This window comes from Gekko japonicus, unplaced genomic scaffold, assembly GCF_001447785.1.
Source record: "Gekko japonicus isolate JY-2015 unplaced genomic scaffold, Gekko_japonicus_V1.1 scaffold768, whole genome shotgun sequence".
Taxonomy (NCBI): domain Eukaryota; kingdom Metazoa; phylum Chordata; class Lepidosauria; order Squamata; family Gekkonidae; genus Gekko; species Gekko japonicus.
This window is the reverse complement of record NW_015159733.1, coordinates 550,271-568,894: the sequence shown is the minus strand read 5'-3', so window position 1 is coordinate 568,894 and position 18,624 is coordinate 550,271. Positions and strand designations below refer to the sequence as shown.

The following is an 18,624-nucleotide window of genomic DNA, read 5'->3' as shown; positions in this document are numbered from 1 at the left end:
CTCCAACTGGACCAGGTCCCACCGGAGACTCTGCTCTTTTGAGCCAGAGGGAGCAATTAGGAATTTCATGTTTGTACAGTGATCAAGAACAAGCAAAAGATGCTTACAACCTTAGCTGACTGCTGAATCAGTTTTAGCAGCAAAGGACCTTTTACCACCCCCCCCCAAAGACAACAAACTGCAAAGTGTCTAATTTAGAGTTTTGCTTGATTTTCAGTGCTCTATTATTTGAAAATTAAAGGAAAGGTTTCAGTCACCTCTATTTGAAAAAGGTCTTTAAGTCATCACCCCCCTGGGATTCAAGGCTTTTGGTATCAGCAAATCAAAGCAGCTTTGTAAGCATTTTGCAGTTCCTCTGTGCCCTCATCATAATTCCAGTAATGCCAGGATGGGGTGGGCATCAGGCACAAAGCATATATGGCAACTGCCTCAGTGTTGTTTTCTTCAGCTTTTGACACTGGGATGATGAGCTAGTCCTCATCCTCGAAGTCAGCATCATTTTGAAATAACCTGAAACATGTAAGAAATTGAATTGGGAACAAGAAAGTCAGCCAAATATATTGACATATGTATTGTCTATTAACTGTTCCTAATATACATAGTTATGTTAAAGACACATCTGATTTTATTTCTAAAATAGGACTAGCTATTCCAATGAATGCAGTGTTAGTGACCCTGGATGTGGGATCGTTGTATTCTAACATCCCACATGAAAAAGCCAGATTGGTGACGGAGATCTATCTAAACAAGAGATTAGAATCCGTTCCACCTACTTCTTTTTTGCTGCAATTAACAGACCTTATCCTGGAAAAAAGTTATTTTAGATTTCGAGAACAGTTCTTCCTACAAGTCAGAGGGGTAGTACGGCTTGCTTATTCATGGCTTGGTTAGAAGAGAGATATGAAGAGAACAAGCCATTTCCTCCAGGGAGACAGTTCCATTGTGATTCTGCTGCTGTGGGGGGAGAGGAAGCAGGTGGGTGGCTGGGAGAGTGATGGGGGCAGAAAGAGAAAGAGTGATGAGTGACTAACACATGGAATTCACTGCCACGGGAGGTGGTGGTGGCTACAAGCATGGACGGCTTCAAGAGGGAACTAGATAAACATATGGAGCAGAGATCCATCAGTGGCTATTAGCCACAAGGTATAGATAGGGGCTCTGGGGCAAGTGATGCTCTGTCTTCTTGGTGCTGGGGGGGGGACAGTGGGAGAGCATCTAGTGTCCTGGTCCCACTGATGGACCTCCTGATGACACCTGGTATTTTTGGCCACTGTGTGACAGAGTGTTGGACAGGATGGGCCATTGGCCTGATCCAACACTGGCTTCTCTTATGTTCTTAGGTGGGGAGGCAGAAAAACAAAGGGAATGATGACGGGTCAGAAAGAGAGAGGAAGTAACATGCATGGAGGAGAGATAAGAGAGTAAGAAAAGTGGGGGGGCAGAAAGAGGGGAGGAAGCAAAGGTATGAGGAATGGGATAACCATCCCGCAAGTTTCTTGCAGGTCTCCACTTGTTTAGTATAAATTCATAGGACATATGTATAACAGAATTGATGTAGGTAAAATATTACTTGAACAAGAGGCGGAATGGATTTATAGATTGGACACTTTGATACCCTTAGGTTTAAATCAAAATCTTGATTATAGCTGTTTTTTAATGAGTACAGCTCTTTAAAAACTATGTTGTTATGCAGCATTGGAGGCACATCTGTTAAGGATCAGGAGATCTAGGTGAGTGGTTTATTTAAATGGTAAGTTTTTTTACTAGTTGTTATTTGTTTGAACTTACTTAAAATTGTTGGAGCTGTATGCTGGACTGATAGATTTTGAGAATTTTTTCTGAAGCGATTGGAAAGCATAATATTCTAAGTCTAATTTTATAGGCATTGATGTGGGTGCCTTATATACAAAAATATTTTTACATTGTATATGTGAATTTCAGACTGCATGGTTCTACTTTTGAAGAAGCTTTGGGGGAACGTGATATCCCACAGCTAGCTGTTGTATGAAGGGGAGTGGCTGAAACCTTTGTCCGTATTGAAAATTCATCTTCTACCTTTGTATCAGGTGTATCCTGAGTGAACGCCGCATATGGACTATATTTATAGTGTGTAAACTGAGTGCTTACATTAAGCCTTTTGCACTTTATGGGTTTTTGCAATGTATTGTTGTTAAGAATTAGTTGAGATTTTCATAAAGACATTTTTATTCATATAATTTGATTAATGTTTCCTGAATATTGATTGAGATACTGTTTATTTATACACAGGTTGTTTTTTGCTTATTGATATACCATGCACGGCAAATTATTTTACATGAGGGAGTATCCAAATATGCAATTTCCCCCATGTGGGGTCTGAAGTGGCATATTCTAGGGCCTGGTCTATTACATGCAGCGAGGAAAGTGCCAGCCAAGTCAAAACGACTCACAAGGAGTGTTTCATTATTATTATTTTTTTATGTTGGGAAGCAGTCACAAATGTTATCTCCCCCCTGAAGTGGTACAATCTGATACATCACTTGACCATACTGTATGATTCTGCTGATTGTATAAACTGGCTCTTTGTGACAGATCTTGAGAGATGGGTAATAATAGACACATCACTGCAGTCTTCAGGTCCAGGTGATTATTTGGTTCCCCAAATGGAATTCTTACATAGTAATGCCAATTTCCTAACCAGAAAACATGGCTCCACTGCATAATAATTATATGACACTTCAAGAATGGCTTTAACTATCTAGTGGCTGGCTGATACTCAAGTTCCATTCCAGAATACTAATTATTGGAGAAGGTATTTAATTTTTCCATGTCCCCGTTTTTTAAAAAATATATATACATTATTGTATAGACCAACATAGAAGTAAGATTTAAAGTGCCCCTTGAACAGCTGACCATATTGTAAACATTTCCACCAAATAAAGCAGCTTAAATGGTGGATGGAGCTTGTTAATGCTGTCTCAGAGTTGGATCCAGCAATCTGGGAGCACAAAGACTGCAGGTCTTTCCCTTGTTCCCCTTTCCACAGCAGTCCTTTCTGGCCCCAGAAAAGTTGATTCTATGGGTCAAAAAAGCCAACAGTTATGTGGGTTAGGGGGATGACAGAGAAGGGGGAGAAATCACTCTGTCCTTCCTCCCTAAAGTTTGCACAAAGACTCTATGCTGAAATTCTTCTAGAGGTCAGCCTGCTAACACAAGTAAACATGGTGTTGTAATACACAACTTGAAGTAACTTCTCTTACAGTTATGTGTAATTATACATACCGGTCAAAACATGGGGAGTTTGGATCATTAAAATGTCCATATGGATTTGCCTTTGACAGAGATCTCATACAAATCCAACAGAAGTGCTGCATGCAGCCAGTGCATGTCATTTTGTTACAGCCATCAAACTTCTGACAATAGGAAGAAAAAAAATGCAAAGAATCAGTAGAACAGTAGAAAAGTCATAGCTACTAAACTGAGATTAGCATTTATGCTGAGCACTGAAATTTGCGATGCAGAACACAGGATATTTAATTGCTCACTGGAATCCTGGAGGGAGGGGAGGAGACAAGTTGCTCTGTTTATCTTTGATACACACAGGGTGCGTTCAGACGCGCTGTTAGATCTGGTGTTGATCTGGCCTACAAGTTACTATGAAAGTTATCATGTAACTTAACAATAGCTGAGCTTCCGGTACGGCGTCTTCGACGAGCGGGGGGGCGTTTGTATCGCTCCGTCCCGTTTCGACCCGCCAGCGCTCTTTTTGAACCTCCCAGACATGGGAGAGTTCGACCAGCGCTCTCTGACAGAGTGCTGGGGTAGAAATTTGCGATGCAGAACACAGGATATTTAATTGCTCACTGGAATCCTGGAGGGAGGGGAGGAGACAAGTTGCTCTGTTTATCTTTGATACACACAGGGTGCGTTCAGACGCGCTGTTAGATCTGGTGTTGATCTGGCCTACAAGTTACTATGAAAGTTATCATGTAACTTAACAATAGCTGCCAGAAATTTTGCCACACACAGATTAGTCTTGTTTATCTTTATCTCTGAGTAACCGGGATGATTTCACTTCTGAAGAGGCAAAGTTCTGATTAAATAATGGAGAGATCAGTTTAGTTCTTAGATCTGAAAATTTGGCGCAGTAAAAAAAAAGATCTACAGAATTGATTTTGTTGTGGCCACAATTACAACAGAGTATCTGAATTTTTCTAAGATCACTACTGAAGGTAGGGCAAGCATGAATACCCCCCTGGACTTCGGAAGTTAGCTCAGATAGATAGTTTGACAATTTTGCTGTCTACTGAAAAAGATGAGCACACTCTGCGGGCTCTAATCAAAGTCCCTCAGCTGTCTTCCAATGAGCTGGATCAATTCTTGACTACTCATTGTTTCTATCACATTATGGATAATACCCAAACATGATCATTGATGATCCAGTAATCTGTCCCAATCACTTCTGTGATGGTTCAACTTAACAAGTCCAAGGAGGCTTTATTCTGGGTTTGATTTTAGGATTCTAACTTTCAGATTGAATGCTCTTCCCCAGGCCTTTGCATCAAAGGACATCTCCCCAACTTCGGCTCTCAGAACTATTCCAGACACACACTGAGGAATTCCCAACATATTGTGTAGGAATCTTAATAATGGTCTCTCGATGTTGAGTGTTACTGCTCTGATCCAAACCCCGACAGCATATAGCATCTGCCCAGCAACTCTAGCACTGAATACTTTAACTGCCACAGGGAAATATTAGCCACCAGAGGATTAATAAAATATTGAGATGGCCTTCCCAGTACTCATAGCAACTCTCACAACAGAGTTCAAGTGCACCTTCTAATAAAGGCTTGCTTGAAAAATAATTCCTAGATATCTGAAATGTTCTACTTGCTCCATAGATTGACTTGCTACTGACCACTTGTACTTCTTTATCCTTCATTTTTTTTACTGAAAAGAAGAACCTTTGACTTAGTAACATTAAGTAACATTAGTAACAACAACCTTGTTGGAACAATACCCCCAAAAGGAACCTATAAGCTTGCATGGGCTAACCACAGATCTTGAGACGAGGGCAGTACCATCCACATATAAGAGACAAGGTACTTTAACATGAGCCAGGCAAGTGAAATATGAGACGTTAAATCATTAAGATACAAGTTAAATAGCAACGGAGCAAGGATACATCGTTGCTTGACTCCTCAACGAGACAGGAACAATGAAATGCTTTGAATGCAAAAAAAGTAAATATTCAAGAAAACATATAGTTGACTCAAGTTCTCTTCCTCTGCCCTGATATTACCTGTATAGGAGTGCCACAGGAGGGACATCCTTTGGAATTCTTTTCCAGCCATTCTCTACTTCCCTTTTCCTCCAGTGCCTTTTGAATCACCCTTTGCCCATAGCGTTGCTCTAGAAACTTTCTTGTAGCCTCATCCGCTTCAAGGTAGTCATTCTCCAAATCTATTAATTTATCTAAGGAAAGCAGTGGAACAAACAAGATTGTGTGAGGGCTTGCAAGACTATACAGTAAACAAACATGCCTAGCTACACCACAAACCAAACAAATGCCATTACCAGTTAATCATGCATCCTTATCGTATACAAAACAATCAATAGTAGATACAAAGTAGTTATTCAAGACAGAACATTTTCTACCTTTTCCCTAAAAATAAAAACTACTAATGTAAGCAGTTAGTTAGATGCATACACTATAGGAACAGTTATTTCGTATAACATGACTTTGAGGTTATCTGCTTCACTTTGTTTTACCCAAATGGTGTTTTTCACTCTACATTTTAAAGCACTGTTTTCTTCCTGAGTTGAAGGGCTCAAAGAAGATAAGGAGACAGTAAGGGTAAGCAGAAAACATGAAGACTGACCAAATTAGCTGCATCTTTGGAGAACAGTATAAGTTCTTGCATTTAACTCACCTACAGTGACTTTACATGGAGAGACACCATGATAAGTCTTCTTACACAGGATACAGAAGGCATAATTGCACCTGGAACAGATGGCCATGCTACAGCATGGTTCCTGCATCACTGGCGTTTGGCAACAGGGGCGTGGGCAATTCACCACATCTGCCATCAAATCCAAGCTGGACTGAAGCAGTAGGCGGTCATAACGGGCAAATAGCTGCTCTCCAACTAGCTCTTTCACCTAAAAGCATAGGGTATCAATATATGATAAGGTTAGTGAATTTTGATCCTTTAAAAAAAGGGGAAGCCAGCAATGGCTTGTATGCTGAATTCCAGAATGATTTTACAGTCTAATTACTGAGAGGGACAAAAAAGTACAAATATATGGATGCCTTACCACAAAAATTTCATCTTGGAGTGTTTGCCCCAAACTATATTTTGTTGTTATTGGTCACTGTAGAATACAACTGGTGCCCAATACTGCGTATTTATACATGTGCTAAAGATGAGTAAGGACCAGCACTGGTCCAGACAACACTAAATACTAACAGTAGGCTTCCCATATACTTCAACTGAACCCATTTATCTGAAAACCTAATATAGAGCAACATTATGAACTTGGCCTAAAGCCTTGGCAGCCACTGTTCTCTGGCTGTTCTCTAACAAAGGTGACAACAGAGTCTTTCTTCTCTGACACACCCTTTCCTGTTTTTGAGGCTCAGGATAATGACAGATAAATAGTCAAACTATATGAGGACATGTAGGAAAGAGTCCAGTACTGCCTTGAAGACCATCAAAATTTGTAAGTCATAGCTCACTTGCTTTTTGTTAGTTTTTAAGGTGCTACTGGACTCTTACTCTTTTCTACTGCTACAGACAAACACAGCTACCCATCTTGATCTATACTAACATAGTACATGCAGATCTGCTCCCAGATCTTATCTGTTACCATCGTGCTTTGTGTGACTGCAGGTATGAGATCATAGAGAGAGCACATAGAAACCAACATTTTTTCTTTTTAATAGACTGCCCATTAACAAAATGTTACCTGCCCTGGAGTAGCAACAGAAGAACATTCCAATCCTGGACAATTCAGGCAATGGACCTGCCCATCTCTAATCTGAATTTCAAAGTAGTCCTTTAGGCAGGCTTTGCAATACACATGGCTGCAGTCCATGAAGTGCATACATTCACTTCCCAGCTTTTCGGAAAAGCAGATATTGCATAAGTACATTTTACTATTAAAGCACTTTTCTCTTCGGGCCTGATCAAAATCTATTATTTCTCTAATCAGGTTGGACTGAGACTCAACATCTTGTATAGCTCTTGGATCAAGGGTTTCTTCCTGTGCTGCTGCAGCACTTGCTATGGCACAGCAAGCTTCTTCTTTATGTATTCTGTTTTGCTTTTGTTCTTGTTTGCATATCTTTGGCTCATATGGGGAGGTAATGTTCAGAAACCCAAGTGTTTCTTCCTTGAGAAACTGCATCCAGGCAAACAAGACCACACAGCCTCTGTTCTCTTCCCATAAGTTGTCTAAGTGCTTGCAAAGTGCAGTGAGCTAGGTGAGAAGCAGAAGAAAAGAGTATTAAAGGAAGAACACCACTTTTTACAGCTTTGGGGGCAATCTGTGTCAAACTGCACCATTTAAGAAAGTATCAGATTTCAAAGTAAGGGTATGATTAAAACAAAGCTGCTGCTATATACGTTTCTCAAAAGAAACAGGAATACTTCTCTTATACTATTCTGGATTACTCTGGCCAGGCCAGTCTCAAATATAGGTGTGCACTTAAGAAGCCAATTCTACTTCTATTTCATTACCATACATTTGTATATGATATTTTCTCACTTTAACAGCAAAAAACGGTAGAATCTAGTAGCACCTTAAAAACTAACAACATTTGTGGCAGGGGATGAGCTTTCATGAGTCACTGCTCTCTCCTTCAGATGCAACTAGAATATGAGTCCATCTGTCCTATGTATTGGAAAGTGGAGCGATTTCACATGCCAAATGACATTAGCAGGCAAATGACAATAGAAAGTGTGATTGCATGCGGTGTTATATGAAGAGAGGTAGGGGTGGAGAAATCAGCACTGGTAATGACACATGAAACCTAGGTCTCGATTCAATCCAGGTGAACTTTATGATCAGTTGCAATTCAGCAGTCTCTCTTTCTAATCTCCCTTTGAAATTCCTTTGTAAGAGAACTGCTACTTTTGGGTCAGCAACTGAATGTCCTGGAAGGTTAAAATGTTCCCCCCCCACACACTGTTTTTTTAATGTTGTGGTTTCTGGTATCAGACCTATGTCCATTAATTCTTTGTCAAAGGGACTGGCCTGTTTCTCCAATGTAGAGGAGTAGAAGGCCATTGCTACTGACACATGATGACATAGATCACATTAGAGGATGGGCAGAAGTAGAAACCTGAGATGGTATATGGCTGATGTTGCTGGGTCCAGTGATGGTGTTGCTAGGGTCTATATAAGAGCGATGCTGATTTCTCCATGCCTACTACCTGCAATCTTCCAGCCCAATCCTAAACATTTTTAGTACAAGGCAAATTCCACTCCATTAAACAGAACTTAGATTCTTTCAGATAAATTTGGAATGGTAATCTTAATATAGGTGGGGCTGAGTGAGCTCTGAGAGAACTGTGGCTGACCCAAGGTCACCCAGCTGGCTGCATGTGGAGGAGTGGGGAATCAAACCCAGTTCTCCAGATTAGAGTCCACAGCTCTTAATTACTACACCAAGCTGGCTCTTACTTAATACTAATTATGCAGCACTGAACAAACTTGGATAATAATAAGGGATTTCAGTAAAAACAAGGTTTGAATATTGGGCAGTGTTAAAATTAGGCATCCTCAGAAGATGATTTGTTCCTCATTATGAGAATCTTTTAACAATATTCCAACTGTGTTTCACATCGCACAAGTACGTAGTTGTGCAACATTATGGATGCACATATATTCAGACCCCCCAAATACATTTATGATAGGATTTTCAAAACAACATGCAAAACTATTTATGCTAAATTGGAGTTTAAAGGTTTAGAGATGATTTTCAGAACAGCTGGATTTTTTTAAAAAATTGCACCGTTTTGAATGTATGATTGAATGTATCGTGTGATTGAATGGATCGTTCAAGTGCTTTCAGAAATGCACTGAGACGAATCTTCAGCTAAGAGCAATTTAACATTTATTTATATTTATTTATATCCTGCTTTTTCTTTTTGCTCAAGGTGGCTTACAAACTGGAATTTAAAGCACAGAGAATCTATAATAAAATCCCCAATAACCTGCCTCCCCGTTTGTGAAATGCATCATAAGTTTTAATGCACTGATTATTTTCTCTAGTGGAATCTAGATTTTAGTGTACTTCACTTCTTGTGAGTAGTCTTTCTACAACTGCATCTATAACAAGCAGACGTTTCATCATCACTAAACATCTTTTTACTATCTGAAGAACACAAAAAAATTAAAGATTAATGGCAAACCTGTGCTCGGGAGAGCCATTTGTTACTGAGAGTGAATAAAGGTGGTGAGGTTGATGGATAGTCTACTGGGAATTCAAAATTCAGAACAACTGGAGGCAAGAAGGAAACTGTGCATTCGAATTTGCCATTCTGAAGATTCTCTAAAGGACTGCCTGAAACAAAATAAAATAAATCTGATAAGAACATAAGGACAACCATACTGGATCAGACCAGTAGTCCATCCAATACAATATCATTTTTCATTCAATGACAAACCAGATGTCTCCAGAAGGCAAGGCATGGATGCCAAAGCTTCCCTCTGTTGTCACCACACAGCACTGATATTCAGAGTTACTGCTTCTGAACACCAAGGTTTCATTTAATCATCATTAGCTGACAGCCATTGATGAACCTGTCTTCCAAAAATTAGTCTAAGTTCCCTTTAAAGCCAACTAAAACAATGGCTATCACAGGGTTGTCAAACATGTGGCCCAGGGGCTGGCCGCAAGGCCCTGGCTGTTTCCTGCTTCCTTTTCCAGTTCTGCTGCTGCTGGTACATTACAGCTTACTTTGCACAAGAGAAATAGATATGCAAGCCTGTGTGATTGAGAGAGCCTGATAAAGCACTGGCTGAGGCTCCTCCCCCTCCTCCCCCCAAGGGGAGGAAGGAAACCATCCAGAGCTCGCTTCCTGGCCAGGCTGTCTCAATCGTATAGAGGGGACAAAGGGAAGCCTTTCTTTCCTTCCACTAGCTGAGGCTCCTCCCTGAAGGGAGGCAGGGAGGAAGGGAATGAAGGAGAGCTTGCTTTGCTGGGCTGCCTCAATCACACAGCAGAAATACCAGGCATCTTTAAGACCAACAAAGTTTTGTTCAAGGTATGAGCTTTTGTGTGCCTTGCCACAGTGTGTGTATATTCTGTTGGGCTCCTTATGCTGTGTGTGTGCATGTTTTGTTGGGCTCCTTATGTCAGGGCTCTCCTGGGTTCAACTGGGTTCCCTCCTCCTTTTCACTATGTTCATGCCCTCATGATCCAGTCTTTCTCAGTAAGAAAGCAATGTGAACTATTTTAGAGGAGGAATAACAACAAGCCTGTGAGGTGGATTAGGCTGAGAGTATGTGTCCAGACTAAGTTCACCCAGCACATTTCCTTTGTAGGAAGTTGTAGTCATTTCTCTGGGGAAGACTACAGTTTTGCAGACAAACAAACAGCATTCAGTCTGTGTCAGGATGCCTGCACATGAAGCAACTTATGTACAAAAGCTCGCAATGTCCAGCCATTTCATGTTTTCCCCTGGGTCCTAGGCTCAGAACACTGAGCATGAGATTTCTATAATGAATGTCAATAAATCAAAAGTAGGTTTGCAGCTTACAGATACACGCCTGAACAGCATACTCAAGATTGCTACAGCACAGACATTTTGATGCAATAATACAGAGCAAGAGGTGTCAGTTATCAGAGACTGTTAAATAGACAAAATATTACAAGAGTGCTAGTGTTTTAAGTATGTTTTATTTAAAGTTTTAAAAATCTTAAATTGTGTTTGTCTGTGTCCTTTATAAAGTTTATATCTCCGCTACATATCATTAAATTTTATGACACACATTGCCCAGCCCAACAAGAGTTCATTTATTTCAGATCTGGCCCTCATAATAAATGAGTTCGACACCCTGGACTATCATTATATATTATATCCTATGGCAATGAATTTCATAATCTTATTACTCTGAGTAAAGGAGTACTTCATGTTGTCCATCCTTAATTTATTACCAAACAACTTCATTAGGTGCCCACAAGTTTTATATTTTAGGAGAGAGAAAACGTTCTCTGTCCAACTCCTCTTCATCTTATTGTCCAACTTCTGCTTTGTGTTATTGTCTTTTCTGTAAACTAAAAAGCCGTAAACCAAACCCTGTAGTCTTTCCTTATACAGGAGATGCTCCAACTCTTTGATCATTTGGCTTGCCCTTTTCTAGAGTTGCAATATTCATTTTGAGATACAGCAACCAGACTTACAGCTATATTATACAAGGGCATTATGATACTGACAGTTTTGTTCCCAAGCCTTTTCCTAATAATCCATAGCACAGAATTTGTCTTTTTCTATTTGCTGTCACACTATGGAGCCAAAATGGTCCACAATTTCTGAAATTTCCTCTGGGTCCCTTTTTAAAAACTGGCATTACGTTTGCCACTTTCTAATCCTCTTGGATGAGATGTCATAGATGCAACGAACATGAAATTGAGCAAACTTCAGAGGACGGCGGAAGACAGGAAGGCCTGGCATGATCTGATCCATGGGGTTGCGAAGAGTCGGACTCAACTGTGCGACTGAACAACAACAACAAAATCCTCTTGGAAAGGAGGCCAATTTTAGTGACATGTTACATATTTTTTTTGTTAGGAGATCTACAATTTTGCAGCTGAGTTCCTTAAGAGCCTTTGCACAAGAATTCCTTAGGAGAATAATTCCTTCTGTTATGGGTTAGTCAGGGCTCAGCGATAGCTAAGACTCCTCAGGAAAAGAGGAGCCTCCTGTAGCCAGCCTTGAGTCAAAAGAAATTGACCAGCAAGAGAATGAAATGCAGGCTTATCAGGATTCACAGCAAACAGCTGATGCAGAGCCACCAACACCCTCCAGTCCTGATGCAGCAGGTGAACCTCAGCCGTTTCCAGCCACCAGTATCTCCCACACCCTTAGAGCACCACAGACAGAAGCCAAGAACAGAGCTACAGGCAAGGAGGCAAAGTGTACACCTCATGGCCTGATGCCAGCTGCTTGCTGATGATGAAGCTAAAAAGTTGCAGGATAACTTCTAAGCAGCTGGCTGCAAACATGCCCCTTAGGCATACGGCAATATAAACCAACCAAAAGAGACTGTTGGGCATGGACACAACGCGTACATTGGACGCTGACCTGCTGCCACTGCCTTGCCTGACTCTTAGAACTCTGATCTTCTGACCTCGGACTGAATGACCTTGCCTTGCTTACTCTGCTCTTCTGACCTCGGACTGAACAACACTGCTTGATCTCTGGAGCCCTGACCCTGGACTGAACGACATTGGACTTTGGAACCTGCCAGCCAGTATACCTTCCTTCTCTCTGTAAAAATGTCTTAAACTGAGAACACTGTAAAACCAACAGTTTTTAAAAGTTACTGAATTCGCCACCTGAATGTTATACAAAAATATTCTCCATTGCTTCTCCTTCTGCTAATTATTGTTCCTGATCTTGTAGGTTGCTGTTCCAACAAAGAGCCAGTCAGGATGGACCTCAAATGTCTACTATGTCTACTATGACCAGGGACTGTGTTGGGATCACAAGCTGATAATGTACCAGCTCCAAGTGGATGACTTGCTGCTACTTTGCTAACCAAAACTATCACTTCCAAATGTTGTGAGCATTTCTAAGTAAGTCCAATGTTGTTCAATGGGTTTTACTCTAGGAAAGTGTCCTTAGGATGGCAGCCATTATGTGGCAATGAAACAAAATGATCAGTGGCAAAGAAAATGGACAGGGACAAGGGCAGGGGGAACAGGCCACATGATGGCTGGTGCCTGTTCACATGCAAGATGTTCTAACACAGTTTCTGCCTTCTGTGTCAGCATACAAATCTTCACACACTAGACATGTTTCAGTTTCACTGGAACTGGTATGCATCACAACTAACCTACTTACCACATGCCTAAGCCAGCACAAGCCATTCTGTCACAGTGATGTGAATATTTAAGATCAAGTGACATTTTAAAAACACTTCTGAGATTTTTGAACCTTCTGCATTGTACCTCATCTCATCCTTCCTTTAACACAAACAGAGTTTACTCTGATTTTCATCTGTATTATTTTCAAAATCCTAAGAAATTGTGAAGGAAGTGCACACTGTTAAGGTCACTTAAAAACAAATGCAGAAAACGTATCTCCCACTATCAGTGTAATTCAAAACATGTACTCAGAATTAAACTCCACTGAGTCCAAAAGGACTTACTCCTTAAGTGAACATAGGACTGCAATTTAGGTATGATAAAAACAAAATTACAACACTCAAAAGAAAGAAAAGCCTGCTTAACACTTATATACCTTGAATAAATTTGTTGGTATAATATATTGCACCTCATCTTTGCTGGATTCACAGTCTTATCAATTAAAGCTTTCAGAATCCATTAACAGAGAGTGCATAGTATCTGCTCCCCTCCAAACGCAATGCATGCAAAATGTGCTGTGTGACCTGACCAAAATGTGCTGTGTGCATGGATTCCTGATCACAAAGTGTTCCGAACACTGAGACAGGGAACTGGCAAGCGGAGACTTGACCCAAAACCCAACTGTGTGCAGAATCTACATGCTGAGCCAACTCTGTTAAACAACTGCTAGGTAAAATATTTGGAACATGTGGCAGGATGACAATAATTTCATGACAGCAAATGCCAAAGAAAGCTGGACTCACCAGTCACAAATATATCAAAGTTTTGTGGCAGGTCCACAGAGACTCTAATTTCTCCTCCCTGTACAGACTCTGCTTTCTTGAACTCATCTTCATCATAAATACTTGCCAAAGCAAGAAGCTCGTCCTCTTGAGCTTCTTTGTCCTCTGAAGACATTTAAAGTTCCTTCCAAAGATTAATATATTTCCTAGATTAAGCAGAACACTATAAATTAAAACTATTATTATTTAGATATATACATGTTGAATGTAGTCAAGTGGTCAAAACTTCACATAGTTTCAGTGGGATTACATTTAAGGAAGCATTTGTAATGCATACCTAAGATGCCTTTAGTTCATAACATGATTTTGTTGCAGCCTAAAAGCACAAACACAGAACCACATAATGTGTGATCACAGCATAGCGGGACAGGTTTTTTGTTTGATTACACACTGGCCAAAACATAGGTTAAGCATTATCACCTACTCATATCCCATATTGCTCTAACAAGAAATGATGGTAACAGCAGCAATATATCTTTTCTAAAGAGACACCTGCAGGCTTCCAGTTTGATTTGGAAATCTCCATTTTACACTCTCAGGATGGGCCAAAGCTCACTAAATTTGTAAGGTACCTTACACAACTCTGCATTCCCTTGGTTGTAGGCTTTGGGTTTAGGGGGTGATGGACATAGATCTCGGAAGGCTTATCTTTGCTTTGTGTTTTCAAATGATTCAGACACATGGGCAAAGACAGCCAAAAATCTATTAAAATATTTACATTTGTACGTTCCAATCAAGAATACATCAATAAACAATGACGGTTGGCATTTTGGTGAGAAACATCATACAAAAATTTGTACCTTTCTAGACACATCAATAAGGTCGGAACATTCATGCTGTTTATCTTCTGATTTTACAAGAAGCAACAAGACAATATTGGCCTGTGCTGCCTACATAGGTTTAACAAAAAATTTATTTTCTTCAAAAGAGAAATAAAATATCAACATTCTCCATTTGTACAGTTTTTACTAAACAGTGCTAGAATAGGCTGATTTTTTAAAATCCTCATTGTAGATCCAATGTAAGGATTACTAAATCTAGTAAATCTCTTTTATGCTGACTCCAACAAGTAGATGTGACTACCATAGATAATCAGAAATTTTCCAGAAATTAATGAAATATTTTTTGGTGAATCAAAGTGATGCAAATGTAACAGAAGGCAGCAGAAACAGTACAGTCCTATGACAGAAATTCTACAATCAAAGCATTCTTGAGAAGAGCTGGTACAGTAGCCATTTTATTAAAAGATGACTACATGATTTCTCTTAACGGGGAGGAGCTTATACAGAAAAGTGTAGGGTGCGCAAAACCACACATTTACAGAGGAAAGGAGATGCATCACTTATTATTAGGGAGGTCATATGCAATGTTCCCTCTAAGCTGTGGAGTCCAGAGAGCAACAATTCTACTTTTTGAGCTACTGGCCTTAAAGTTGTGAGTGAGCGATTTGGCTACTGCATAAATTACTTTGCTCTGGAGCCATCCTTCCTGAGCTAAGACAAAAATGTGTGAGCTGGAGGCTAAAAAACTGTGAGCTAGCTCACACTAACTCAGCTTAGAGGGAACACTGGACTCATATGTAGTATTTCTTTGGTGACACTCGTGTGACTACAGTCCCACATAGCATGAGATCTACAGAAGGACTCAGGATAAAAATAGCCATTAAAAGTCTCTGTGACAAAAGAACCTTTCGGGGGTGTGTGGGGGGAAACAGCTGGAATATTCCCAGCAACAATTTAGTAATAACCTGCATGTTGAGCTTTCAAAGAAGTCGCCTGAAAGGGCTCTAAGCTTAGTCAACAAAATATTCAACAAAACAGTAACTGCCGTACAGTGGTACAGTGCCCAGCACCGGCTGTAGAGAGCCTCCTTTACTTCAGAGCCTCAGGTTCTTCACAGAGGCACACAGCCCTTCCTTTTTTGGGGACTGAGCCACCCACCCCCCTTATAGGGGGTGGTGATTGAACCCATGCCCACATGCCTCCTCTACCCACCCTCCCACGTTCAACCCCCAGCGCAACACTTCCTTGACGCTCTCTGTAATCTTTCTGGCACCCGCCCCTTTGGCTTGCCTTCCCCCCCCCACCCCCCCACCCGGAGTAGCTTTCAAGGCTCCCACCTCCGCTCGCAGACCCTAACACCAGGGCGCCTCCCAGTCAGAGCGCGTGCACCTACACCCTTCAAGCGTGCGGAAACCTAGTGCTTCCCACTCACCACCCCCAACTGACCCTCAACCTTCTTCTGTAAGTTCCGGGGCAGGAGTTCCGGGTCCTCTCCTAGAGCGACGGTTAATGTGCATAGATACAGACGGGCGGACTCGTGTAAGGCAGGATCCCAGGGTTCCAGTTTAAGGCTGGAGTTTCCATTTTACACTGTTGGGGTGGGGAATATAGAGAAGGGATGGAGCTCGAGGCGCCTCTGAAATCTCGCGGCCACAGGTTTTAGGTTTAGGTCATGCTGCAGATGGACTGAGCTTCATTTACCTCTGGGTTGTGATGGGTCTTCTGTGTGGTTTTCGGACTGTCTACACATGCGGACAATGTTAGCCAAATGCAGTTCGCCTGAAACGCCTGTACCTTCTGCTATGACGTTGTTTTGCTATCTGGATCTTGCAGACGTGTGCGAAGTACATAGTAGACGACAGTGGGTAGCCCCGTTAGTCTGTAGTAGCAAATTAAACAGGAGTCACTTGGCATCTTAAAAACCGATTGAGGTCTGATTTACGGAAGTTTATGCTGGAATAAATGTCTATTAGTACCAGATTCCCGTTTTATTTTGTTGTGATCTATCGCTTTAGGATCTGTTTTGAAATGTATACATATTGGCATGAATGGCAGTCTGACTCTGTTAAGCAGTCACATTCTTGAGCCTGCTGTAATCTGGTTAATTAGATACATGTCTTTTGATCCAAATAAAATGACTTCTAGATATTTCCATTGCCCTCTACTGATAGAAAATACTAAAAACCCAGCACATGTAAAAGGTCAAAGAAACCTCCAGTCACCACACCAGGCAGGCCATCCTGAATTGCATCTCTGGGGTACAGGGTGGTTGTTAACCCACACCAGTGTAATATGGGATATTAAGAGTAGAGTACAGTCTGTTACACAGTTGTCTTTTCCAGATTTGTTGTGAGAATAGTGATGGACAACCATATATAGCAGCCTGGCTTTGAAATGATGTAGACTTTAAAAGTGTTCAGTATAATTGTTTTTATCCCACCCTTTTTTCCACCGAGGAGCTCAGGAGACCTAGCATGATTTTGCCTTCCTATTGTATCCTCACAACAGTCTTGTGAAGTAGATGAGAAACAGCGTGTGACTGGGTCACACAAAATTTCACAGAATTGGAACCCACGTCTTCCAGGTGTACATGTGTGTTAAATGCTGTCAAGTTGCTTCTGATTTATGGCAGTTTTATGAATTAATTAAGGAGCTGCAGTGTCTCAAGTGGTTAAGACGCTGAACTGCAGGCTGTGGAAGGTCAGTAGTTCAGCAGTTCAAGACCCGAGGGTGCTGCATGACGGAGTGAGCTCCCATCTCAGGTTCCAGCTCCTGCCAATCTAACAATTCGAGAGCAAGAAATTGCAAGTAGATAAATAGGGACCACTTCGGTGGGAAGGTAACAGCATTCCGTGCGCCTTGGTGTTTAGTCATGCCGGCCACATGACCACGGAAATGTCTTCGGACAGCGCTGGCTCTTCGGCTTTGAAAAGGAGATGAGCACCGCAACCCTAGAGTCGGATTCGACTGGCTTTTGAGCAAGGGAACCTTTACCTTTACCTATGAATTAATTACCTCCAAAACATCCCATCATTAACAGCCTTGCTTAGGTCTTGCAAATAGAGAGCTGTGGCTTCCTTGACTGAGTCCATCTATCTCATGTTAAGTGTTCCTGTTTTCCTCCTGTCTTCAACTTTTCCTAGCATTATCATCTTTTTCGAGTGACTCTTTGTCTTCTCATAATGTGACCAAACCTTAGTTTGGTCATTTTAACTCCTAGGGAGAGTTCAGGCTTGATTTGAGCTAGAATACACATCTTTTGGGCAGTTCACAGTATCTGCAAAATTCTCAAAACCACATTCTCAAAACCACATAAATCAGCTTTATTCCTGTCTGCTTTCTTCACTGTCCCAACCTTCACACCCCTACAAAGTAATAGGGAATACTATGGTGTGAATTATCTTGCTCTTCCAGAAGCTAGGCCAATAGTCTAATCATTACAACACACTGGATCTCAGTATATGTGAACTAATAAATTTGTACCAGAAGTTCAAAGGAGAGGTCCATCAGTGGCTATTAGCCTCAAGGTATAGATAGGAACTCTCAGTCTGGGGCAAGGGATGATCTGTATTCTTGGTGCTTGGGGGGGGGCAACAGTGGGAGGGCTTCTAGTGTCCTGGCCCCACTGGTGGACCTCCTGATGGCACCTGGTATTTTTGGCCACTGTGTGACAGAGTGTTGGACTGGGTGGGCCACTGTCCTGATCCAACATTGGCTTCTCTTTTATGTTCTTAAAGTAGATTTTTATGCTACCTTCAGCAGGTCTCTGGAGAGGCAGCATGTATCACTATATCTAATAGCCAAGTGGCCCCCTCCGTGCAGATCGCTATATCCGCACTTCGGGGGCACTTGGGGGGCCGGGGGAGGTTTGTGCACACGTGGGGCAGTCCCCACGTGTGCACAAAAATACAAAAAGTTAAAAAAATTCGGGGGGATGTTTAAATCCCCCCCGAAAGTGCAACAGCGCCTCCTGCGCCTGCGC

General features: G+C 41.4%; 1 protein-coding gene across 1 annotated transcript; it reads right to left on the bottom strand.

Annotated features, from left to right (window-relative positions):
• Positions 1–434: 434 nt before the first annotated feature.
• Positions 435–16,050, bottom strand: RNF14 (ring finger protein 14). Its single transcript, XM_015429219.1, has 8 exons — positions 15,980–16,050; positions 13,822–14,006; positions 9,399–9,550; positions 6,949–7,461; positions 5,913–6,141; positions 5,282–5,454; positions 3,262–3,392; positions 435–510 (listed from the first exon to the last, which is right to left on the bottom strand). The coding sequence occupies exons 2-8, from the start codon at positions 13,973–13,975 to the stop codon at positions 471–473; spliced, it is 1,392 nt and encodes a 463-aa protein (XP_015284705.1). The 5' UTR covers positions 13,976–14,006; positions 15,980–16,050; the 3' UTR covers positions 435–470.
• Positions 16,051–18,624: the final 2,574 nt, after the last annotated feature.